General features: G+C 43.6%; 1 protein-coding gene across 2 annotated transcripts in view; it reads right to left on the bottom strand.

Moving 5' to 3' along the window:
* Positions 1-24,611, bottom strand: part of COL17A1 (collagen type XVII alpha 1 chain) — a 40,444-nt gene that overhangs the window by 9,819 nt on the left and 6,014 nt on the right. For both annotated transcript variants that reach the window (XM_050338607.1, XM_050338598.1), the window contains exons 4-39: positions 24,222-24,320; positions 22,183-22,320; positions 21,777-21,824; positions 20,821-20,856; positions 19,238-19,285; positions 18,715-18,858; positions 17,337-17,480; positions 16,537-16,608; positions 15,964-16,035; positions 15,544-15,609; positions 14,066-14,227; positions 13,620-13,709; positions 13,438-13,482; positions 12,699-12,848; positions 12,044-12,256; positions 11,408-11,446; positions 10,412-10,438; positions 9,896-9,922; positions 9,361-9,423; positions 9,097-9,201; positions 8,588-8,650; positions 7,900-7,935; positions 7,704-7,757; positions 7,285-7,320; positions 7,050-7,085; positions 6,612-6,674; positions 6,240-6,275; positions 5,793-5,864; positions 5,409-5,435; positions 4,689-4,724; positions 4,121-4,156; positions 3,810-3,890; positions 2,777-2,812; positions 1,986-2,066; positions 752-805; positions 584-625 (exon numbers count right to left, since the gene is read on the bottom strand). In XM_050338607.1, the coding sequence (XP_050194564.1) occupies positions 584-625; positions 752-805; positions 1,986-2,066; positions 2,777-2,812; positions 3,810-3,890; positions 4,121-4,156; positions 4,689-4,724; positions 5,409-5,435; positions 5,793-5,864; positions 6,240-6,275; positions 6,612-6,674; positions 7,050-7,085; positions 7,285-7,320; positions 7,704-7,757; positions 7,900-7,935; positions 8,588-8,650; positions 9,097-9,201; positions 9,361-9,423; positions 9,896-9,922; positions 10,412-10,438; positions 11,408-11,446; positions 12,044-12,256; positions 12,699-12,848; positions 13,438-13,482; positions 13,620-13,709; positions 14,066-14,227; positions 15,544-15,609; positions 15,964-16,035; positions 16,537-16,608; positions 17,337-17,480; positions 18,715-18,858; positions 19,238-19,285; positions 20,821-20,856; positions 21,777-21,824; positions 22,183-22,320; positions 24,222-24,320 (2,577 nt within the window). The remainder of the gene's footprint in view (positions 1-583; positions 626-751; positions 806-1,985; positions 2,067-2,776; positions 2,813-3,809; positions 3,891-4,120; positions 4,157-4,688; positions 4,725-5,408; positions 5,436-5,792; positions 5,865-6,239; positions 6,276-6,611; positions 6,675-7,049; positions 7,086-7,284; positions 7,321-7,703; positions 7,758-7,899; positions 7,936-8,587; positions 8,651-9,096; positions 9,202-9,360; positions 9,424-9,895; positions 9,923-10,411; positions 10,439-11,407; positions 11,447-12,043; positions 12,257-12,698; positions 12,849-13,437; positions 13,483-13,619; positions 13,710-14,065; positions 14,228-15,543; positions 15,610-15,963; positions 16,036-16,536; positions 16,609-17,336; positions 17,481-18,714; positions 18,859-19,237; positions 19,286-20,820; positions 20,857-21,776; positions 21,825-22,182; positions 22,321-24,221; positions 24,321-24,611) is intronic.

Genomic DNA, 24,611 nt, shown 5'->3' with positions numbered 1-24,611 from the left:
ACAGAGAGACTCTTTTCTGTGTGGTACAGGGTGCCTATCGCAGCTGGCCTTCACTGCAGTGAAAGGGAGTGTTCAAACACCTGACCTGCCCCCTTTTCCTACTGAGCAGAGAGCAAGAAACGAGGTGCTCCTCCCTCATGTCCTCCTGCACCTCCCCTGTTCTGGCTGTTGAAGGGAAACCTATGCAGGAGGGGGAGTGGGGATATGTTCCTCATGATAAGAACCTCTCCATCTGTCTGCAGCTGGAAGTTAAGGCTGGACAAGTAAGAAATAAATGTGGAATTGATTGAAGTTACTTCCTTTGGGAACTTGAAAACTTTGGGTGTCTTTCCAAGAAGTATGGCTTTTATGAATTACTACTCTGGCTGGAAACCTCTGCCAAAGCAAATGTCCTCTGTTGGGTGGCATCTTGCCGCAGCGAAATTGTGTTAGTAGGAACTCACTATGGGACATATCGCTTCCAGTAAAGTCAGGCCTACTAAATTCCACCAGGTACAAGATCTGGGATACTGAAAGGCACAGAATAGAGGCACTGGAAAAACCTCCCACTTTCCTGTTTTGTTTCAGAGGAACAAGCTCTTACCTGGTGGACCACGAGGTCCAGGGGGTCCCTGCACAGATTCACCTGATGACAAAAGAAACAGTACAGCAACAAAATGGAATATTTACTCAGTAAACTGCATGGCCCAGAAACATGCCAGGTGTGTGAGAATTCCCCTGCTTAAGTACTGAGCTCTGCTGTATCACCTACCTGGTGGTCCAGGGGGACCTGGTGGTCCTGCTCGCCCCTGTAAATCTCCAAGCACTGTGCAAAAGAAACACACACAAACAAGGGAAAATTGTTGCTATGGAGCTACTGCTGCTATGGAAACTCTGTTGATACATTGCTGTTAGAAGTTCTTACAATCAAAAGTGGACTAAGGCAGGACCTGGGTGACCTAAGCCAAAGCTGAGGAAGAGAAGACAGAGGATATATGTGTTTGGTTGACAGCCTGCAGGCTGGGATATGAAGCAAAACAGAGTGCTGAGCAGGCTGGCAGCATATTGGACACAGGGAGGAAAGTAATGGTTGCCAAGGGAAATAGCAAAGGACTCAAAGGACAGAGGAGAAGGGAAAGAACTTTCAAGGAGAAGAAAGACTATTTAAAAGAGAGGCAAGTTTGGGAAGGAGAATATAATGCAGACATAACAAATAGCTGCACTGTGTTATCTTGACTGTACTTTGAGAGGTACCCTCACCTCCAAATTGAGGCACAGACTCAAAGTTTAGTGATGCTGAGATCCAAGACTCCTAAATGGGGAATGGGACGGTACTGCAGCATGGTCTGAATCTACATGGCCCCAGTTCAGATGGTGATCAGGCAAGGAACACTTATAATTGTACGCTCTCTTCTGCCTTCTCTCTGCTGCACATTCGCAGGGGTCTCAGACCCTAAGAATACTGACTGAAAGTGCACCACACATCTAGTATTGCACAGAGCAAGCAATTTTCTTGGGATGTTGCTAAACCATTCTGTTCTGCTCCACTTATTTTCGTCTTAAAATAGCATTTGCCCCCTAATTTGCAGAGAGATTATTTCTGTTGCACAGATTAACATGCCTTTTCAAACTGGTTCTCCTCTTGCAGACGGCTCCACATTCATATTGCACAGGGAACTGCCTTGTGTGAGCACAGTGGCTGAAAGGCCAGGCTGAAAGCTCTCAGCCCTGTGACCATCTCTGCTGTTAGCAGCTGTCCACCAGCCACCATTCCTCAGCTTCCCTCTCTGTGACACGGGACTGGTGCCATCTACCTCCTTCTGAAATGACTTTGGGATGCACAAATGAGAAGGAGGGCAGAAGAGGCAGTCCCACCACCAAGCACAGACACATGCCCTGTGTCATGTTGAGGGGAAAGAGGTAGGGGCATCTCCTGGTAGCTCAGAGTGGGCCTTGAGGCTCTGACCTGTCTCCAAGCAAAGGATTGGAAAGGCAGAGCCACTTACTTTGAGATGCTAATGACGAGACTTCTGTTCTGATAGTTTCTACCACAGTTTCACCTGGGGATCCCTTCTCACCCCGTGGACCTTTTTCAGGAGAAAAAAAAAAAAAAAAAAGAAAAAAAAAGAGAAAGTGAATTATGTAACTGAGAGAGAGGGATATTTTGTACCCACTCCTCACCTCCCTGACAACGGATTCAGACTTTCTTTATATGAACTGGAGCAGTCCCCAGCTCTGGGGGATACTGCATTCCAATGTGGAAATTACTGTATAATTTGCTCTAACAGTATCACAGAAAACCAGCTAAGAGAGGTTCTAAGGGGTCAGCTCTGTTCAGGCCCTTCCAAACAGATGTCTGTCCAATTGGCAGTGGTTTCACAGCGACATTATTCCCAACTGGGCTCTAGTTTGTTCTCCTGACTTTCAAAATGGCAGGAGGTATCCAGCTGGGCTATATCCCCTATCACAGAGAGGCAAGTGCACTTGAGAAGTGCCTTAGAAACACCAGCCCTCAGAAAAAATAACAAAAGGAAAACCAGACATTTGCAGCAGCCACAATACTCTGGCTCTTACCCTCCTCTTACCCCCCTTCTTCTTCCCCTGGGAAAACGAAAAATAATAGAAATTCTTTACAAGATTAATTAAGCCAAATAATGCAGAAAAATGAACTGAAAGGAAGAAATCTGCAAACAAAAGGGAGAGGGAATGTGCCAAGGGCTGAGAGAATAAGAAACAAAGGAAAACTAATGAATTCCGTTCTCTTAAGAAGCATAATCAAAGCTGATGGAGATGATACCTTGCTGTCCAGGGAGACCAGCTGGGCCAACAGGACCTGATTTCAAAGGAAAAAAACAACAGGTTTCATTAGATTTCCCTGGTTATATTTTACAGTAGCGGGAAAGAATCAATAGGCCTTTTATAAGAACTAAGACTATCAAATAATGTACTTTTCTATACAGCTAAATGGAATTGCTATGGGGTATGAATAAATCAATGTTCCATGTATTACTTGAAGCTCTGGAGAAGATGCTTTTTTTCCATCATTTGGCAATTAAAGTGCTTGGTGCCTCTCAGGCTGGAGAAATAAGCAGAATGCTACTGACCACAATAGAAATGCAACAGGCCTCCTCTTGCATTCTCTGCTGCAAATTGAGACTGGCTCTGCCAAACCAGGATTAGCTCCAGCTATAGAGCTGGAAGAGCCACAAAAGTGCCCTGAGAACCAGGCCTAAGAAACTCTGCTGCCTGACACCAGCATGTGGAGGGCAGTGTCTGACCAGGGACAGAGGAATCTGAGAACTGATCTCATGCATGGCCAGAGTGTGTGTCTGTGTCTGTGTGTGTGTATGAAAGATTTCCAGATGCTCATGAGGGAATTCTGCTGTCTAGAGCTGAAAGCTAAGACTGGAAAACAAGTACTTCCTCATTTCAGTAACAGTGCCAGGAAAGGGATCAGACACAAGCCTGCTTTCTTGAGCAGCAAAAGAGCTGGATTCTACTCACTGGATTTGACCTATCACTACTTTGTACTCATCACATCAAAGGATAACAACAGCGTGCCCAGTTTCTTCATCTTCTTGTCCCTCCCTGCTGTCCTTCTTCACTGTGATCTTATTCCACTTCTCCCTTGAGGCTGCTGCCTTTCTAACTCATCCTGACCCTGGTCTTTCTGCAGGGAAGGGCGAGGACCATGAGCCCTGCACGAGCCATCTTGCCTCCCAGACAGGGCAGTCTGGCAGAGACATGAAACTTATACATTAAAATAAGAACTGGATGCACAGCAATGCAAGCTGCCTGCAAAAACCACAGCAGGGCAGCGGCTTCCTCACCTGGAACACCTGGAGGTCCAGTGGGGCCAGGTGGGCCTGGGGGACCTGGTGGGCCTGGCAGGGTAATAGTTGATGAGCCCTCTGGAAAACAAACACGCACACTTGCACACATACAGTTATATGCACACATCCAGTGACTGTGTAACAAATCTACACTTTAGGAATCCCACATCTATCACAGATGTATTCTCCCGGCACAGGGAGCCTCAGTACAAGTGTGACACATGGTTGAGAGGAACTGAGGATGCATAACAAAAACCAGAGAAAATCTCCAAAAGCAGAAGTGTTTGAACTCTCACAGCACTACATACCAGCACTTATGACTTTTCCTGGAGCTCCAGGTTCTCCTAGGAAAACAAAGACACAAAAGATGAGCTTCTTTTTTGGGGAAGATCTGTAACTAGTTCAATGACATTACGTTATTAAACATGTAATTTCTGTCCTCTTTGCCCCTGATCTCTTGCCTGAAAAGTCATAGTACTAAAAGATCATGGGGGAAGCAAGAGAGCTCAGCTAATCCAGAGATATCCTCTGATCAGCTTTCCAAGCACTCCATCTGCCAGCATAGGCAATAGGCCTTGATTTATCCGGGGCAGGCACACAGCTTCCCTTGCAGTCACCAGGCATCACACTCACATGCTCAGGGCAGAACAAGGCGTGCCAAGGTTTTCTCAGTGAGGAGCTGTCATGCCGTGTCCCTCAGCACATGCCCTCCCTGCCTTTCCTGTATGCTCAGGAAATGCTATGGCTACCGTGTTTCTCAAACCTCCCCTTCCCAAAGCCACTAGATGCCACTGTTGATCCAGGCACTGGTCAGTAGAGCAGTTAATCCTCGCTAAAATAAGTGAAAAGGAGTATTAGGGAAGAAACAAAACTCACCTTTAGCCCCTGGTCGGCCTGGGTTGCCTGGAAGTCCTGATATGAGGTAGACAAACAATTTGAAATGGTTAGTGCAAATACTGTTTGCTGCACTGCTTCCAGGTGCCCCAGTGGGATTTTCACGTGTGGATTTATAGGAGCTCCCTACTCCAGACCTTGGCTTTCAGCATTATGAGCAGGTCCCTGACAGCATGTGGAGGAACAGATTGGGGTGGTAGTGTCCCTGGGCTTCCCTGCTCCCACTGCTCCCTGGATGATGACACTGCTCCCTAGATTTACCTGTAGCTTCTTCCAGGTACTGCTACCTGTCCTGAGGCTCCTGGATGAATTCCCTGGTGAACTGCCCCCCAAACCACCATTGCTTAAAGATGTCACATTCTCTGTTTCCACTTCTGTTGCTACATCCTCAACCTTCTGTTTCTGCAGCTAATTAGAAGGACCTTTCAGTGATGCACAGGGAACATGTTATTCGTTGAAAACTACATTTTAGGGAGAGGCAAATTTTCAACACTGCATGGCCCTGCATTGCTCAGTATCTACACACCAACCACAAAACCTTTCTCAAAAGCCTAGGGAGATACAGAAACCTTGAGATGTCACTCTGGAAGCTCAGGTCACTTACCTGAGCAGCCCAGAGGGAAAATTACAAGAGTTTTTTGAGCCCATATCAAAATGATATGGATAAATATTGATAAATTGGAATACAGTGGAAAAGCCTACCTGGCGGTCCTTGGGGTCCTGTGAGACCTGTCAGAAAAAGGCAAAAATTCTAAGGTGTCTAAACAAATTTCAGGTGTGAAAAAGATAGACAGGGAGAAAAAGATTACATTTACATGAAATTATAGCACACAATTCACAAGTTTGCAAACTGGCTGAACAACTGGTATGTAAATTGAAGGCTGGCTCATAGCAGCTGATGTTTACAGTGTGTATAATCCTGGGATCATGAAGGGTCTAGATTCCCATGTATTTTCCTTTCATCACCATCTTACAGTACAGAGATCCTCTGCCAGCCTTAAATTCAAATTAAGACTGGAAATTGTTGACAAAGACATCTGTGTTCCTGACTGAGAAAAAAGCATTTTTGTTCTCTGCATGTTTTACCTGGCTCTCCTGCATCTCCAGAGGGTCCTGGAGGGCCTCGGACACCTGGCATTCCCATAAGACCCGGTTCACCTACAGATAAAATTATCATTAACAAGACATAAGTCACTGACTTCCAATCTACCAATCCATTCAAGCTTGGCCACCAGCTGTGCTGCAGCACTTTCTACCTATTGCATCCTCACAGCCACCTGGCCATTTCCAGCAGCAGTGTCTGAGAGGGGAACATCAATGACAGAAGAGTTCTGTAGGGAGAACTCTGTCACAAGTTCACAGGCCAATTCATTAAATGTCTCAGTTCTGTGCTTACATGGTTGATTCTACAGATCTGAGACAGCAAGATCCCAGAATGTGAATCTGCTGTCATCTTTCTCCCACCCCTTTTACAAATCCACCTCCTGCCAAGTCAGAAAGTACCTGCACTTCTACCTCAAAGGAATCCCTTACCTTTTTCACCTGGTTGTCCATCACGGCCAGCTTGTCCTGTCCAAAGGAAAGAGATTGTCAGGGACTACTGAAAAAGTACCACAGTTGTCCTGTTCTCCTCCTAAGTGGAGCACAGCCCTAAATATAAGAGTGGCTTCTCATCATGTTGCATCTGAAAGAAACCTTGGCTGCAGTTACTGAAGGTCCAGGAAACACTCATGCAAAACTTCTCTACAGGATGCCTTTCCTGAGTGCACAGACTAATGGGAGCTGTCCAGAGAAACCAGTATTATTCCACACCTGTGTTGTTTCCTTGTCTGTGCTCACAGAAACACACTCTAGGTGGCAATGACACTGCCTCACGTATGAAAATAGCTGCTTTCTGTTACCCACCTGCAGGTCCTTTAGCCCCTGGCTCTCCTGGAGGTCCAGGCATTCCTCTTGAGCCTTGTTCACCTGTAGCAAAACAGTATGAAAATGAATCAAACCAACCTTGGTGAAGACACAATTTATGACTATCAGATACATTTGCTCCTTTGCAACTGAAAACCAGCATTGACAGGATGTTCAGAACTCATGATTCATGACTGTCCCTGGGCATTAGAAAAGAAAAGCTAAATACAAAGATCGCTACCAAGATTACTGGAATCAAGAGTGGGATCTATTTGTTTATAGCTTGGGTGCAAAAATAAAACTCCTATAACCAGTAACAATCATTATACTTTTCCAGAAAGCTAACTGGGATTGGCTGGACTATACTTTTTTTTGAAAACACAAATAAGGCACATGCATATTAGATAGGCTGTTGCTCCAGTGTTCCAGTTTACTGACCTGTCATTCCACGAGAACCCTTCTCACCCTGATCACCTGTGGTATGAAAAAGGGAAGGATTATGTGAGATTGTTTCATTGTAAAATGTTTCCATTAGGAAAATAAAGTCTGCTTTCTGACAAGAGCACAGAAGAAAAAGCCAAACAAGGATAGTAGTTAGTACCCATGGACAGTACCCATATCTAAAGGAATCTAAAGAAAATAACCACAGAAGACAACTAAGTGATCAACATACCTTTGGGTCCAGGAGGTCCACTGGCTCCTTTCTCACCTGAAAGGTACATTGAGGATTGAGGAATAGTAATTATAAGTCACAAGGGAAAGAAATTTCATGCATCAAGAAAAATTATGGAGGGAATACAGATTCTCTGATAGCAGACAAACTCAAACTGAAATTCCTTTCCTCCAATACAGCTCCATCCATCAAATGTTTCCTCACCTAGACTACTCTATTAGCTCTGTGTCTCCTTTATTTCTCAATATTTGCTTGCAACAACTAAGTTTGGTTTCTCCTCCCTTTTCCTCAGTCTTATGCTTTTCTTCGCCTGTAGCATCAAAATCTTACATGGTCAGACCAAGTCTGCTGCTCAGGGCAGTGCCAGAAAAGCACATCAGTCAGTGCTGCTGTAAGCAGCAGGAAGGAGAGAAACCTACCTTTAGCACCTGGGAGACCTGCTTCTCCTCTAAATCCTTGTAGGCCAGGAGGACCTGCACAAAAAGGAGATGGAGGTTTCAATTCGTGCCACTCACCACAATGCATCACTGAAGCAGAAAAGGCTGTGAGAAGCTGTCACTCTGTTTTGGTTTTCCCTAGTCTCTAGATGCCACAGCAAAGGAATGCAGCACTCACCTGGAGGACCTTGTGGGCCTGGAGAACCCATCAGACCTGTGAACGAGCAACATGGATTTTCTTTCAGTAACACCACAATTAGAAAATGAACAAATCTATTTCAGTTTGCCCAAGAACACCCACAACCCAATAGGTGTTTAGTGGATTGGAATTTCCCCAAACACTGGAAGAATTTGCATCCCTGGCATCCTCAAAACCAGGACAAATTTACAGAACTTAGTTCTCTGTGACAATGAAGAAGTGTTTTTCCCTAAAGTAAAGAGACACAAGCCTTCCATCTTGGCTGAGATGCTCGGTATCTGTGCTTCAAGTGGGACCCATTTTTATAGTACAATTTTTATCTCAGTTACATGGACTGTAGAACTGTAACTCTATTGGAAGCTTGTTAGAGAAATGGAGTTTGCCTTAGTATTTCTGAAAGCAAAGAAAAAACAGCTGGAAATATCACACATCTTAAAGACTGGTGTTTTGAGAAACTTCCCTGCCACTCCCCATTCTCACTAAAAATCTCCAAGAATTTATTGCTCTAAAGGTTATGTGTAACCACCAAAGTAAATTTTATCTAAACTGAGACCATCAGTTCACTTTTCTGGTTACTGCAGAGCCAGACAAGTGAAACAGGAAAGCTGGGATGCTTGTTTACCCCTAATCACTCTGCTAAGTCCTCTCTCTCCATCTTCTTATTTACCTTTTAGGCCAGCAGAACCTGGGGGTCCAGGTGGCCCAGGAGGACCTGGCTCACCAATAGCACCTGCAAAATAAGAGCATGAATAGTTGCAATAGAATATAATTGTACTCCCATTTTTCCATTATCCCATCTCTTGTTACTCTTTCTCTGGCAAGCGTCATGAATAATCTGCTGGTCGGTTCAAAACACCCAAATAGGCACTCATTGCTCAAGAAAAAGATTCGAGCTCCCTGGGCTTCAGCAAGACGAGTTCCCCAGCTTTGGTGACTGGGATAACAGGAAGAAGACAATCTTGATAGTAAAGAGCTTTTGGTTCTGTTGAACTCAAACTTGACTGTCAGACCTGGCAATCCAAAACAACCTATGTCTATGCTGGGAAATGTCTGACATGAAATCTGGACTGGAATAATGAAATCAAATTCTGCTACTGAGGTGTTTTATTAATTGGGAGCAAACTCTAGCTTTTGTCCATCTCTGCTTTATCCAACAACAAGACACCTGTCTCCTACCTCTGTCTCCTTTTTCTCCCAGTCCAGGTGGTCCTGGCTCCCCTCGAGGCCCTGGTAGACCCTCTCGACCTCTTTGTCCCATGGGACCTTCCATTCCAGGCTCACCTACAGAAAACAAATGCTGTGTAAAACAAGGTGTCTCCAGGAGGCCTTGGGCAAAAGGATCCATGGCCACCTCCACTGGGGAAGGTAACCTGGGGCCTGTATTCCCATGCCACTGTCAATCAGTTGTGAAAGACTCACAGCATTGACAGAGAGCCTTACCCATGCTGCCTTTCTGTCCTTTTGGTCCTTCTGGTCCTTGGTGCCCAATTGGACCAGGAATTCCTGGAAAGAAAACCACAATAAATGTTCACAGTTCTTGACTCTGCACCATGAAAGAATAAAATGCAAAGTAGGAGAACCTGAAGCCTGGAGGGAATAATCAGCTGAGGTAAAGAATATACTACTCAGAAGGTGGGCACTTGAAAGGGGATGTCTTTAGAAGAACACAATACATATAAGCACAAAGAAACCAGGCCAAGCACTTATGCAGCTGTAGGAGTCTTTCAGTGGTAGACTGGGATCTTCACAACTCCTAATTCAACTAAGTGGAAGTCTGGCCAAGGCCTTGTTGTAACCGAGTCTGTAAGATGTGTCTGACACTCAGCACCAAGATATTAATCAAGTGATACAGTCTATGCTAAATATTGACTCTTTAGAGAACCACCCTGAGCTAGATCTGCAGTGCAAATCTGTTCTTGCCTACAGTAATGTCACTAAATGTCCTCCCTCAAAGGGCAATTGTACTAAAGCTCACCTGGGACACCAGGAAGTCCTCGGTCTCCTGTAGAGAGAAAGAAATAAAGAGTCAGTGTGAAATATTGTCTTCCTTGTTTGTCACTTTGGCTGACCCTCACCTCCATGAAAAGGAGTTTATGTTCCTGGGATGTTTGCAAGTTTCACTGTGTCCAGCAATGCCATTTTATCTCCCTTGTATTTACATAAAGAACTGAATCATTCACACCATGCAAAATCCTCTGAAGCACTCCGTGCTTCACACTGTGATTAAACCAGGTAGAGTCTGGCTTCAGGAATGAGTTTCATCCCAGTGAAAGAACTTTCTAAATTCAAAGTGAGATCTGTTCTCTATTTTACTATGAACTCTAAAATTTTCTTTGCCCAGAAGAAGAGAAAAAACATCACAACAATATCTAAACTAATAGATAACTAACATCAGCTTCTCCAACTTCTGGATTAGCAAAAATCCATTTGCTACTCAGACCCTATGGCAGGCTACCAATCTACGTGAGAAAGCATGCAACTCCAAACTCACCTTTTGGACCTTGCACTCCCATGTCACCTGGAAAAAGTGCAAAAAAAGTTGAATTAGGAGACATCCTGGAGATATCTCCTGTGATTACTCATTCACTTTGGTTTTCTAGTTGCTTTCTCACCTCCAATGAAGCATGAAGGAGTTAAGGGTGAACAGGGACACTTCATAATTGAATAGTGAAGGATCAAACCCATCCCACTAGTGGCAACCATAACCTGGCCTTTCACATTGGCACAACGCAAGATTTGGCCTCCTACATTGTTTTGCGTGGGCTCAGAGACTACAGTTTACATGGAAAACTGGCTTTAGTTCATCAGGACCAGGGAAGTGATCATCTCCCTGTACGTGGCAGTGGTGAGGCACCTCGAGTGCTGTGTCCAGTTCTGGGCCCCTCACTATAAGAAGGACATTGATGTGCTGGGGTGAGCCCAGACGAGCAACAGAGCTGGTGAAGGGCTTGGAGCACACATCCTGTGAGGAGCAGCTGAGGGAGCTGGGGGTGCTTAGACTGGAGGAAATGAGTCTCTGTGGAGACCTTATTGCTCTCTACAACTCCCTGAAGGGATGTTGTAGTGAAGTGGGGGTCGGTCTCTTCTCCCAAGCAACAAGCAATAGCACAAGAAGGAATGGCCTCAAGATGCACCAGAGGAGGTTTAGATTGGATATTACGAAAAAATTCTTCACCAAAAGGCTTATGGAGCGTTGGAACAGGCTGCCCAGGGAAGTGGTTGAGTCACTGGCTCTGGAGACATGTAGATGTGGCAGTTAGGGAGATGATCTAGTGGTGGACTTGGCAGTGTTAGGTTTACAGTTGGACTCCATGATCTTAGAGGTCTTTTCCAAACTAAACAATTCTATAATTCCTTTTGTTTAAGTATAAACCATCTTCATCTTCCTCGCTGCCACTTGACCCTTGTGGCAACATCCCCCCCCAAACTTGTGCATTGCCAGAGCCAAGGAACTGGACAGGGGAAGAGAAGGACTATATGGCTGTACCTTTCTCACCACGTTCTCCTTTCTCCCCTCGGAAGTAGCCTGTAACAGGAAGTGAAGGGGCTGTTAGAGTGCATTACATGACAGAGTAGTTACTCATTTCATCTACAAGGATTGATCTATTTGAATTTTGAGGCTACAGGCAGCAGAGTATGGCTTTGTGAGTTTCTTCAGTAAATTTGTTTCTGCAAACCCATAAAATTTCTGAAGATGGGAGAATGTAGGCTTCTCTTTTGTTAACTTCTTTCCATCCTCTGTGAAATGGAAGTAAATCATCTTTCCCTTGCTAACCAAAGTAGCATGAGAAACAACGAGTGGGTTCATTTTTCTGTATAGGTCTTTCAAAATAGAAAACACACTTGCTACAGCAAACATGATACATCCTGGACCAGGATGGCATGTTTACAACTTTCTTCCTTCTCCCTTTTCTGATAGATTTAAGGGATGCACCACCGATGTTAGAGACAGCACTCTGACCTCCAGCACAGGCTGTCTCTGAGGACAGGTGAGGGCACTACTTTAATAGACTTCAATGAACTCAAAAAGTTCCAGTCTTCAGGCCCATGGGCAAGCAAATGCTCCCTTTCCCCCTGAAATAATTTGGTCTCATACAGCATCACAGGTATTGACTTTGCTCACCTCGTTCCATTTCCTTGTTTAGTCTGCTCTTCACCATCAGCCAGACCGACTCTTCATTTTCATAAGGGAAGGTCGAGGAGGGTGAGATACCGTGAAGAAAGTCTATTCTAGCATCCTTTTCTATTTTTGAATTTCCTTGGTTAATTGCCAGGAGGCCACCATTGATTTTTTCCAGGTCTTCCACACGAGATTTCAGCTTTCTCACTTCTTCCGCTGGAAGGTCAAAGGAAAATGCTATGGAACATTCTGCCACATATGCAGGCCTGAAACACCTCCTGCTATCAGCAGGGACATGGCAACACTGTGTCACATTGCTATGGCCACCAAGTTTTGCAGAGTTCTTTATATCCTTTTTTTTTTTCCTAGAAGGGATATCTGAAGTTTAAATGGCAATTTATTCCCAGAGTTGTAAGACCTCAAATCTCAGGAGCTTTCCCAATCCTGCTCACCCCAAGACTAGATAATCCCTCATCAAAGGTTTATATTCCCTGTCCATTCTTTCTGTCCGTTTCTAATATCTTAGTGGCAGTCACCAACAAGCTGAATGTGCTCCTCAGTTCTCTGCCTCGGTATCTCTGGTGCTTGGCCTCTTTTCCAGCTTACACCCTCTGTCCTTCCATCCCATTCAACATTTTGTTCCCCAGTTATTTCTTACCCAGGGCAATGAGTCCAAAGAGCAATCCAAGGAGAAACAACCAGGTTAGAAGCAAACCCAGGAGCCATTTCCACCAGGTACAGCAGGAACCACAGGGACACCAGGATGGTGCTGATCCAATTGCACCCCCCATATCACCACTTCGTATTTCTGGAAGAGAGAAGGAGCAGTCTCCTGGTTAATGAAGAGTTCCTTGACTTCAGAGTTAAGAATCTCTCACAGTAAAGATACCAAGTTCTAATCCATTATACAAAGGTCTAGGGAGAAAAATCTTTACACCACACTCTGCACATGGTGCATGTAATTCTAATCCCTGTGGAAGACAGGAAAGTATTTTCAAAGGGAATTCCAACAGAAGACAACACCCAGTGCATTTTAAAATAACAGCTGAAAAAAAATTATCCGCTTGGGGGGTTAATTTTTTGGACAAATTTGAGACAAAAAATGACAGCAATAGACAACGTGGTCTGTCTGAACCCCCTCTTCCCCAGAAATCTGTCCTGGCAGCAGGATGCAGCTGGACTGTCTGCTATCTGATTTTCTCTAACAATAAAAAAACACCCCAACTGCCCGCTTATCTGGAATCAAATCACTGGTACAAATTTCTCTGGTAGCCTCCTGAATATTCCATCCCTCTGATGTCATCGCACAGAGATCACCCATGTCCCTCAAGAACAATTGCTTTTTGTATACTGTGCTTTGATGCTTCCTTCAGTGAAAGTCTGATTGTGTCACTTACCTGCATAAGTTTCTTTATCCCTTTTTGGCATGGACTTCAGTCCTCCTGTTTTAACAACAATAAAAGATTTTACTAGTCTTTCTGTACATGACAAAACTTAGAGCAGGTGCTTGAAAGGGAATGGTAGTAATGGAGACAAAAGGAAAAAATTCTATTGCATTTCCACAGGGACAAACTCTTACCATTTGCATCTGATTTTAGGCCAGTATCTGTAGCATAAGAGGAGGAAAATCCCTGCTTCTCCTTCTTCAAGGTATCATCTGCAAAGGATCCTGAATAGGAATCAAATATAATGAAAAACATTACATCAGAAGTTGAACCAGGCTTATCTCCTTTCATTGGTAAAATGCATATTTTTATTGGGAAGACACAATAGCTCTGCCTGTTAAAACCAGATCTAGTTTTTTTGCTTTCAAAGCTCCTGAGCTTTGTGAAGTATCCCATGGCATGCTCTGGTGCTTCAAATTTGCAAAAGCTACACCCAGATTGCAGCTGGCATGGTTAAAGGTGAAGTGCCTGCCAGAGCTTCTTGGTCAACTTACAGGTCAGGTGCAGCATCCTGAACCCTGAACTTCTCTCCACTTCTCTGCCCTCAGAACATACACATGTCCCAAAAGAAGGAAGTTACCTCCATTAAGCCCAGTGGCAGAGGCGTTAAAGACTTTGCCACTGTCCTTTGTCATCACCAAGAGCTCCATCTCCTTTGCTGGGGCATTGTCCTTCTCCAGCAGCAGGAACTTGCAGTCTTTGCGCAGAACGTCATCTCCTTGGGAGCTCAAGACCGTTCCTCCTGGAATATTGGTAAAAGGTGATAAAAAAGAGGAGATGAGTGTGAGTCCATAACTACATAACCACACCACTTTGGTTCATTAAAATAGGTAGCCACATTGTGATTGGGGTTGCCACTACTACGAGCACCCTGTAAGGGACACACTGGTCACTGAGGCTGACAGCTGTGCATGTCTCCAGGTTTCTTTAGAGATGTGTATTTCAGTTTCTTTAGAGATGTGTATTTCACTAGCAGGGAAGCAACTGCTACCAGGAATGGAGAACATCAGGAATTCAATCATGTATGGAAGTGATTTGTTGAATGACCTCTCTCCACTTCTCAAACACACTTACTATGGAATCATGGAAACCCAGCCTGAGAGAGACATTCAGGGGTCAGCAGGGCCAGCACAACCCAAACTGAGGAGCTACACTGTCAAGCACAAAGCACTTCATGTACTTGGGAGCCAGGCAGGGTTAGGAGACACTGAACTACAGTCTGAACCTTGTTTGGCCTGTGCCAAACCTCAGTAAAGGCATCACTGTGGTCACTCTTGTGCCACTAGGCATTATCAAGTATGCCTGGCATGGTGTACAAATGTGAATTTGCACACAAATTGACACAACATTGAAAGTCAAGATAACCAGAATGGTATTATTCCATTACTCTAGCAGAAACCTGGAGTAAACCTTTGTTAGAAACGTTATCGTAACTTCTGTGGTCTTCACACCTATTTTAAGCCTCGTCTTTGGGCGTCCTTGGGTTACAAGACAAACTTGGCTTTCCTTATTAAAAAAACAAAACAAAAAAAAACAAAACAAAAAAGACAAGTAATTTATAAGTCCCAGAGTTGCAGAAATGAGCTATAAAGGATGAATTTCAACTGTTCAAGGACAAAGGGCAGTAGAAAGACTTCAACTTCTCTCATTAAAAAAACCCTAATCTGAAAATGTGTAAGTCAATTCCTTTGTTTTTGAGTAGCTGAAGCTGGTACTACTGCAAAATTATGTTCAAGAGCAACCTTGCAAATGTTTTGGCTTCAAATGAAGTACAATTCAGATCCGTGCTCTTCTATCCAGTTTCCTGTCTGCTGAGCAGAAATAGTTGCAATTAAATAATCAAATTTATCACAGGGTGGGGAGATCCGAATCAGACCAGCTCATTTGTTTATTCTTAACTTTTGACTCACTTTCTTTTCAGAAAGGTACTGGTAGGAGACTTGGCTACTGACAAGTTAAGCACCTGAGTGTCACTCAGCTGGCTGAATCTCTAAGTGGTTTTTATTATGATATGCATGTACAAGGCCATACCTGAGCAGCTATAAATGACACGCTCACCTGCTGAGGCAGACACACCAGTACCTGCCGTGGTGTTGCTCTGAGAAGTGTTCTTCATCCCGTATGCTGCAATGAAGAAATTCAAGAATGACAAAGATGAAGGATGTCAAGGGATCTACACACACCAACCTTGGGCTGCAAACCATTTCAACAATCTTTTCTCATTCAGCATACCCAGGACAACTCAAACAATTAAGGGTTTCCCTGGCCAGCAAATCTCTAGTGCCCTAGGCACTGGGAGCTGTTACTGCACATGCAAAGCAGAGAAAACGTTCCTCAATATCCCTTCATATCGCACCAAGAAATGGTAATGAGGGATCTTCTGTCAATAAGAACTTTCTGGTCACTATAGAAAAGGTGGGAAAAGGCAGCACACATTGGTGACCCTCACACTTTCTCCAGGTTTACTTTGTTGCTGACCTGCAGAGGCTGCAGTAGCATTCTGGGTCACGGCTGAAGAGCCTGGAGACAGGTTGTTTTGAACTCCAAACACTGCAAAGAAAAACATTGCAATAGAGGTTATAGGAATCCTGCAGTGCAGGTGGTATTCTGACTAAAACCAAACCAAAACCAGTGATAATAATGATCTCTCCCAACAAATTTCACCAGCTCTTTGAAGGCATCTCAGGCCTAACCATCTCTTTCTTAGATCAAGTTACTGTATTGATATTGTTGGCCCAGGACAATAACGGTGACCATTTTAAAACATTATCTTGAGTTATATTACAAAGCTACTCTCATGGCTGCATGGACATTTTTGCAGGTTGGGCAGTTGGGAAAAAGGAAAATTCAGCAAATTGGCTTGGACTGACTTAGGGACTGGGCCAACTCAGAATAAACCCACCGTAACTGAATAACTTAGTGTGCAGATAAGCTGCTGACAGTGGGATGAGGGACAGGAGAGAAACTGGGATACAAGCATGATTTCACTGTACATGTCTGCCAGAAATGTGTTGCTGTCAAAGTCTGAAGAGAAGAAAAGAAAAATCTGACCCGTAGAGGAAGAGCTCAGGCCTGCATTCAGAGTATGATTGCTGGGAGCCAGGTTATTCGGAACACCAAAGACTGCAAAAAGAGGAAGTGAAATGTTATTACTTCTCTGAAATAAGAAATCCAATACCTAAAGGTCAGTGGCACAGTCACAGAAATTAAGAGTCAGCTTGGAAATGCAATTACTGAAAATGCATAATAATTGCACAGAGGAAAAATCTTGAAAACTGTGACAACAAACCACCATTTTACTGAACTGACAAAGGGGAAAAACTCTTACCTCAGACAAGCTGCAATCATGTGACAGTGACAGAAAGCAAAACTTTTAACAGTATGCCATGATAAAGGTTTGTGTGGGGTTTTTTCTGGAGCTGGGAAATGCAGCATTTAGAAGTGGGCCTTACCAGGTATAAGCACACTCAAGTCTTACTGATAACATTTTTAGTGTATGAGTCACTCTCACAATGGGCCAGCTAATCTCATTTAATTAGAGTCTAAAACTAGTTTTTAAGGGGAATGTGAGTTTGACCTCATTGATAAAGCTATCATCAAAGTTTAGCAACAGTCAGACAGTCAGGACAATAGATCCTCACAAAGAAGGATTTTCAGATACAGTCAGTGTAAAAGCAGAGAGCACAAAATTACAAAAAAAATCAGAAAAAATCCAAGCATATCTTGATTCTTCCGTCATTTTAGTTCTTGCAGTGCAAAAAAAAAAATAAAAAAGAGCACTGCTTTTGACCCAGTTTCAGGATAGAGTTACATCCATTAGACCTGATCAGTCCAGTTGGGATCATCCATACCTGATCCTGTGGAGTGAGACATGGTGTTGATCAAGGAGGAGCTGTTATGGTATCCACCAAGGGAAGACCCAGCAGGCAGAGTGGAGGACCACATATATGAAGGGAGGGCAGTATTCAGTATGGTTGTGTCATATGTCCCTGACACTGTAAACAAACAAACAAACAGAAGTGTTTTCAATGAGGCCAGGCTTTTGGCTTAGCATACATTGCAGATTTATATGGCAAACAATTTCATCTGCCTTAAATTTGAATCACCCTCGTGGAATCAACACAATGACTCCAGGTTAATGTGGTGTAAGTGACCTCAAATGTCAGCTGATTACAGCTCACCCAAATTTTAACCAATGGAATACAGATTGACCTGGGAGCATGATCATACACAAAATGTCTTAAAGAGATTTCACTGCTTGTAGATCCTGTGATACCAGAATATAACATATCTGCCATTCTGTTAGTAAATCATCCTGGGCCATGGGATGTATGACTTGCTTCCCACATATGTCTCTGTTTGGCTCACTAGTGTATTGGACTAAAATTCCCAGTTTTAGACAGGATTGGAGTCATGAGTAAGATAAAAGATATTGTTTGTTGTTAGATACTGGTGGAAGACAGTGGAGTGAATGTGAAGACCACTGCCTCAGGCCCTGTGGTGGGGCTTATGAGTAACAAAAGATGGTTGTAGTATATTAAGTACCACTTTAATTATAGAATCATAGAATCACAGACTGGTTTGGTTTGAAAGGGATCTTAAGATCATCTAGTTCCAATCCCTCTGCCATTGGCAGGGACACCTTCCACTAGACCAAATTGCTCAAAGCTTCATCCAACCTGGCTTTGAACACTGGGGCATCCACAACTTCTGTGGGCAACCTGTGCCAGTGCCTCACCAATCTCAGAGTAAAGAACTTCTTCCTAACATCTAATCTAAACCTACTCTTCTGCAGTTTGAAGCCATTCCCCCTTGTCCTGACAGTACAGTTCCTGATGAGTTATTATGAAGTGGTATTGCCAATAAATTCAATACTCACTGAAATTTTGTCTTCAGTGCTATCTCCATCTCACTTGGAGATAAGAGGTCAAATCACTCTCAGATATATTCACTTACAGCTCTTACCTCTGCCAGAAATACCTCTGAATTAAAGCTGGTGGCAGCAGGAATGGGCTTATATTCATGGAACTTAGACTAGCCACTAGAAAGCTACCCCATCTTGTTACAGCAACATCTGGACAGTCTTTCAGCATTCTGACCCTCTTCCTGTATTGCTACCACTGTCTGGAACAGAGACCATGTATTCTTACCTGAATGTTCTTAGCAACTGAGTATTTTTTAGGGCAAATACTCTTTGGAATGACTGCAACATTGGTAATAGCCAAGTACCTGACTGAGAGCTCTCAGTGACCATCTTTGTCTCCACCACAGCCTTTTTTGGGATCGGGAGTGTACTTGATGGTGATCGCGTGGGGCTGCAGCTGGCTGATCGACTTCCTTTCAGCAAACGTTTCACGTCATCCAACTCTGTCCCTGGCAGGAAAAGCAAGGGTCCAGAGTCACTCAAAACCATTGTTTCACTGACATGTAATCTTGCTCTGGATAAATCGTTCAGTGGAATTTACCTGAGTATCTATAAAGTTGTTACTTTCTGGGGGTGCCACTTAATAACAGAGGCTTGTTTCTGGGACTAAGTACCACTACATCTTTGCAAGACCACCACCTAACCCACAGCATGCTTTCTTGTTCAGAGAGGGGAGAAAAAATAAAGTTCTTGACAGGAAAAAGAGAATGACATGTTGCTATCTGTCATCATGAAGACTGGGTTCCAGAGACACTACAGACATACCCCTAGCATCAACATCCTCTGTCTTATCCCTGATACCCCTGGAATAAAAGCCATGGCACTTACATCTGCCAGAGGGAGATGCACTCTGCAGCCGGACTCGTATTTCACTCTCTGGGAAAATAAAGAGCAGATCATGAATAAGGACTGAGATACATTTGTGCCCTGGGCTGGGAATGAATCTTCAGGCTGAAATGAATGCCTTCCTTCTTGCTGTTTTTGATCTATCTTGCTGTCTTGTTGCTTGATCTGAGCACTGCTCATGGCCCATGTGAATTGGATGTAAATTGGTTTGGGTGACTTTTTGTTTTGGGGTCACAGTCTGTTAATTAAAATTCCAGGGAGCTATATTTTACTGATTGAGGGCCTGTGTTGAAGTCAATACTGCTATTACCACCAGGCCTAATTATGCAGTCCTCAATCACACTGATATTCCCACTCATCATAAATACTATTTTTATTGTCCTTCTGAAGAAAAAGCTACAGAGCCAAAAAAAGCTTATTAAATACACAAATTCCCTATTACTTCCTGGGTAAAATTCACACTGCCATCTCTGCAATGGGTTGTATGGTTTAGTCTCTTGACACGTGCTGATTTCTCTTCTGGCTCACTGAATGTAACCAGGCCGCTTTTAAGCCAACATTATTACTGACTTTTTCTGTCCAGCACAAAACACTACGAAGTTAATGTGATTTGGTTGGGGCAACCCTTTAAGTTTGCTTCCCACAAGCAAAGTAGCCAGCCAGGACACGTGATAGACGCTCCTCAAGATGAAATCTGACAGTGTGTGCACTATAAAAGAAACACTATCTTGGCATTCATGTGGAGAAACTGATGGATTAGAATTATTTTCTGAAGTAATATGAGAAGCTGGACCTGATTCTCTGGTGTCTGCTCTATTATGTATGGCCTAGTTCTGATGGGAGCTCAGGTATGTAGTGTGCTAGAGGAGACTGTGACAATCTGAGGCAGAATAATTGGGAAATGTGACACTCTGCAGGAACAGTGTGCAAGAGCATGCTTTGATTTATACCCACTGCTAAAATTAACTTGGATAAAGTAACATTACAGTTTCCTCTTCAACCCACTGGGAACAGATATTACACTCTAACAAACTAATATAATCCTTCTTTCCCCACCACTGTTAATAAATTATTAGAAGAACTGAATGATTTAAACAATGCAGAGCTTTACAGTGAGCTGGCTACACAGACCACAGCAAGTCCCCAATTTCCTCCCCATCTCCTTACCAGCAGCATGAGATCATTTCAGGGTACAGCTTTATGGTTTGCAAGACAGATCACCGTGGGAGAAACATGAATGCAATTACTGTAAATATGTCAGAGGCAGGTCCCAGAGCACAGGTGGACCAAGTTTATTGTAGTGAACAGACAAGATAGAAGACTATGTCCTATGCCCTCAGATGCCAAGGTTCCCAAGTAGATCCTCCTTTCTGACCCACCCCAAACCACCATGACCTTCAATAGGGTCAATCTTTACACCAGGCTTGTTTAAAAAACTGCTTACAGATAAATCTTTCTGCTCTATGTGTAGACTGATAGATTCCAGCTAAAGAATAGGTCCATTTAACACATCTGAATTACACTGAAGAAAAAAAGGAGCCTTCTCAAAGAACAGTATCACTCACCTCGACTTTGGCTCCTCCCTCTCGTGGAGGCAGATGCTGTGAACAGCAATGAGAAAAAAGCAATGTTAGTCTTTACTGCTTGTGGCATCTCTGAAAGACAACACACCAATCTTGCTCAGAGTGCCCAGATTCAGACAGTAACTTTTCTTGGGGCACAGCTGGGGGAATGGAACTCTTAGTGTTTTTACCAGGCCCCCTTTAGACCATAAGATATCTTAAAGAATCAGTAGCACCTTTAGCATTTCTGGACTAACTGCTCGTTTCTTTTTCTACACAGAAATGTTGTTCATAGATAGTGATCTCTCATTTCAAATATACAAAAGGAAGCTAATAGGCCTGTTTACCCCACTGACCAACACTGGATACTGAGAAACCCTGCCTCCTCTCTGAGCCAGAAAGATGGCCTTATCATAATGTTTCACTGTCTTCACTGAGTAAAATCAGGAGCTCAGAGTTTGGACAGGGCAAGTTCATACCTGCTGACAATGTTCAGTGTAACTGTATGACTTGACAGCCAGTTCATATTTCCATATATTATATTTTCTGAAGTCTAGAAAAGAGCAACTGGAGTTGCAGTGGCTCAAAATCCTAAGAGTCTTGCTTGCAGCTGTTCTACCAGCTGTGGTAGGGGATGGGGATGGAGGGAATGCTGTGAAGTATCCCATGACTATGTTCTCCATGTCCTATGTCATATGGGGAGCATCACAAAAGCAATTGAGAGCAGCAGATACACAGTCTGCACCCTCTGTTTGAATATGTGTCAGCTACAGACCCAGCTGTCAGCTGTTAATGTAAGTCCCAAACAACTCCTCTGAAGTCGTGGAGCTGCACTGACTGCCCAGTACAGAGACAGCACAGGTACAGCAAGGCACAGCAACGTGCAGAAAGCCTTCGTAGTCACCAACTCACATGACCTTGCCACAACATTCAGAGCAACAGCTCTAAAAGGAACATACCAAAATCTTTTCTGGGAAACTCAGGGGAAGAGTTGGCACTGGAGCTCCCTGCAAAGAACAGAAATGGGTTCATTAATATTTTGCACAAGATCATTAAAAGCTTTCAAAACATGTCTTCCTGGCAACTGTCTAACCCCAGTGGGCAGCAAACACTTCCATTTAAAAAAAAAGAGCTATTCAGGATCACATGAAAGAGCTGCTTATGTCTTTCAACAATATATACCACAATTCCTTTTAGGAATGAGCATTACTATAAACAGGACTTAATAATTACAATGTGTCCCTGCTGGCTTATTTCCTAGCAAAACCACAGTGTGGTTCTTGTGCTATTGGGGACAATTCTGCATTAATGTGCCCTCAGAGTGCAGTACATTTGGCCTCCTTTCTGTGGCATGTTCTGTGGTACCTTCATAAGTTGCATGGCGGCTGACGTAGGTTTTCCTTTCAAATGTCGAGCCAGGTGATTTGGTGAGAGTAGAGCTGGGAGACTGGGCTTGTCTGTAGCCAGAGGATGATGATGTTGAATTCAATCTACCACTTCCACCTACAGTTTAAAAAAAATGCCCTCAGCAAATTGAAGATAAGCCCTGGCTGTACACTCTGGATGCCCTGGGTCTCTGAGCTGGACAGATTTGCATTGGCACCTCATAACTAGAGATGGACAAGAACAACATTTGGGTCTAACTCTGTCCCCAGCATTCAGTGCAGAGAGGAGTGTGGGTTATCTTTGTGGTTTCAAAACAAACCTTGTCAATGATATATACGACAGGTTTTGGCCTAGGGAGATGAGTGAGCCATCTCCCTTGAGCATGAACAAATCTAGCTCTGAACGGTGCTGGGTTTTGGACTGGATATAGATCCACCTGTAAACTCAAGTGCTACATGACATAGGCTACAAAAACTGGGAGACTGTTAAGCCAAACTCAAAGTGCTGAGGGATGCAGTTCACAAGATAAGGGAAAGCAGAGATGAGTCCACTTCCCTTCCAAAGCAACTATCCACACTCACATTTAGTCATGCCCATTTTCTGGAAAAGTGATTGAGGTGTGCATCAGGCCCAAGGCAGCCTGGAGGTGATTAGTAGCTGTTATGTTTAGACTAATTCACATCAGTGTTGTGGAGAAAGAACTGAGCAGCCATAGCTGTGTTCATACTCTTGTATGAAATCTAATGCTGGAGTATGATCAGAGTGCAGCAAAAAGGGAGCCCTGTGATAAAGGGTAACCTATCCAGGCTGATCAGCAGGATCAGACTGGATATTGTTTACCCATCCCTACAAAAAGAGTGTATCCAACAGTGTTTTCTTGCCAACTTTCCCCTCTACAAGGACCTGTTTTGTTCTGTAATTTTTCCATTTAATTCAGCAGAGAGAACTACTGTGACAAGAAGGCCTCTGTTAGAGGCATTCTGCAAGAGAGTAGGAAAGAAAAGATTACAGAATGCTCTGTGAAACTGTAAGATTTCAGTATTTCTAAAGTTTAGGTTCTTCTCTCTTCCTCCACACACTGAAAAGAAATAAAAGGAAGATGGTAATCCTGCATGATCCTCTGTGTTTGCAGGACTGGGTTCAGTTCTCACACTGTTGCCAGTCCAGACAATCAGACTGACGTTTTCACTGGAATCAGTTCACTTCTGCCCTGAGGCAAAGTGATTCCACAACATCTGCCCTTCAACTGGCATGCAGGTGTCTGTCAGATCTGTTTGGTATGGCTAACTCTCCTCTTGAACTTCCAAACTGCACTTCACTCCCTTGGGTTTGCCAGCTCTCTTGGAGCACAGAGATTGTTTTCTGTATGTTTTTCTATACACAGTCAGTCCCATGGGGGACAGAGGTGTGTCAGATACCTGGCTAGGAACTTCATTATTTAGAGACCTTTACTATGACAATTTAATAGCTGGGCAAATAATGCTGTCAGAAAAGAATCCTGTTTTTATGGAGTAAGCAGCATATAACGATTCAGAATATCTAGAAAATCTGGCAGACTGTTCAAAGTGCTAAAGCCATGGACACACAAACACAAGAAAACATTTTCTGGGAAATTCTTTAAGAATATTCTACCCACAGCAAGACCAACAAAAGATTAATCAAAACTGTCTTTAGAACAAAAACGGTCAGAAAGACTGTGATTTGGAAAAAATGTAAGAAGGAAAATTCTGTTTCTGAAGAACTTCCTAGAAACAGTGGAAATGGCATTTCTTGTTGTTCTCCTGAAATCAGGTTTTTCTCTGTGGAAAATGGAAATTTTATCATTTACTCACCCATCCTCAAACCCAACTTAAGGGAAGGAATACCTCTGCTTTGCATATGTATTTGCCACTTCTACTTTCACAAATCTTGTTTTCCTTACCTCTGGCTCATCCTAGTTCCCTGCTCTGCATCTCTCCTCAGCCCATTTATGCTGCCTTTGCCCTGTTTCCTCCCTGTGCAATGATTTCGTTCCTTACTTGAGGTCACGTAGCTGCTGCCATGGGTGTAAGACCTCTTTTCCACTCCACTCCCTCCAGTGTGGGATGATGTTTTGAGCCCACTGCTGCTCCCTCCTTCTGAAAGAGATGAGTACAAAATGAGATATTCTCTCAAGGCAGAAGACAAGAACAGCAAAGGCAGTGCAAGGCAAGTCAGGAGGGACCCAAAGCTGTCCACACGCTCAATTACACGTACAGCTTCATGTCTGGTGAGAGATCAGAGCTGCAGGGAAGTGTCTTGGCAGAGCAGACAAGCATTCACACTCCACACCCAGTGGAGTGGGGAAAGCAAAAAAAACCTTTGTAACGTTTTGCTCCCTACACAGACTGAAGGATACTTCTGCTAACCCTCAACATAAATGGGATGAC

The sequence above is a fragment of the Myiozetetes cayanensis genome, unplaced genomic scaffold (assembly GCF_022539395.1).
Source record: "Myiozetetes cayanensis isolate MyiCay16 unplaced genomic scaffold, myiCay2020 scf10, whole genome shotgun sequence".
NCBI classification, from domain to species: Eukaryota; Metazoa; Chordata; class Aves; order Passeriformes; family Tyrannidae; genus Myiozetetes; species Myiozetetes cayanensis.
Note: the sequence above shows the minus strand (reverse complement) of the source record. Positions and strands in the feature narration are given on the sequence as shown.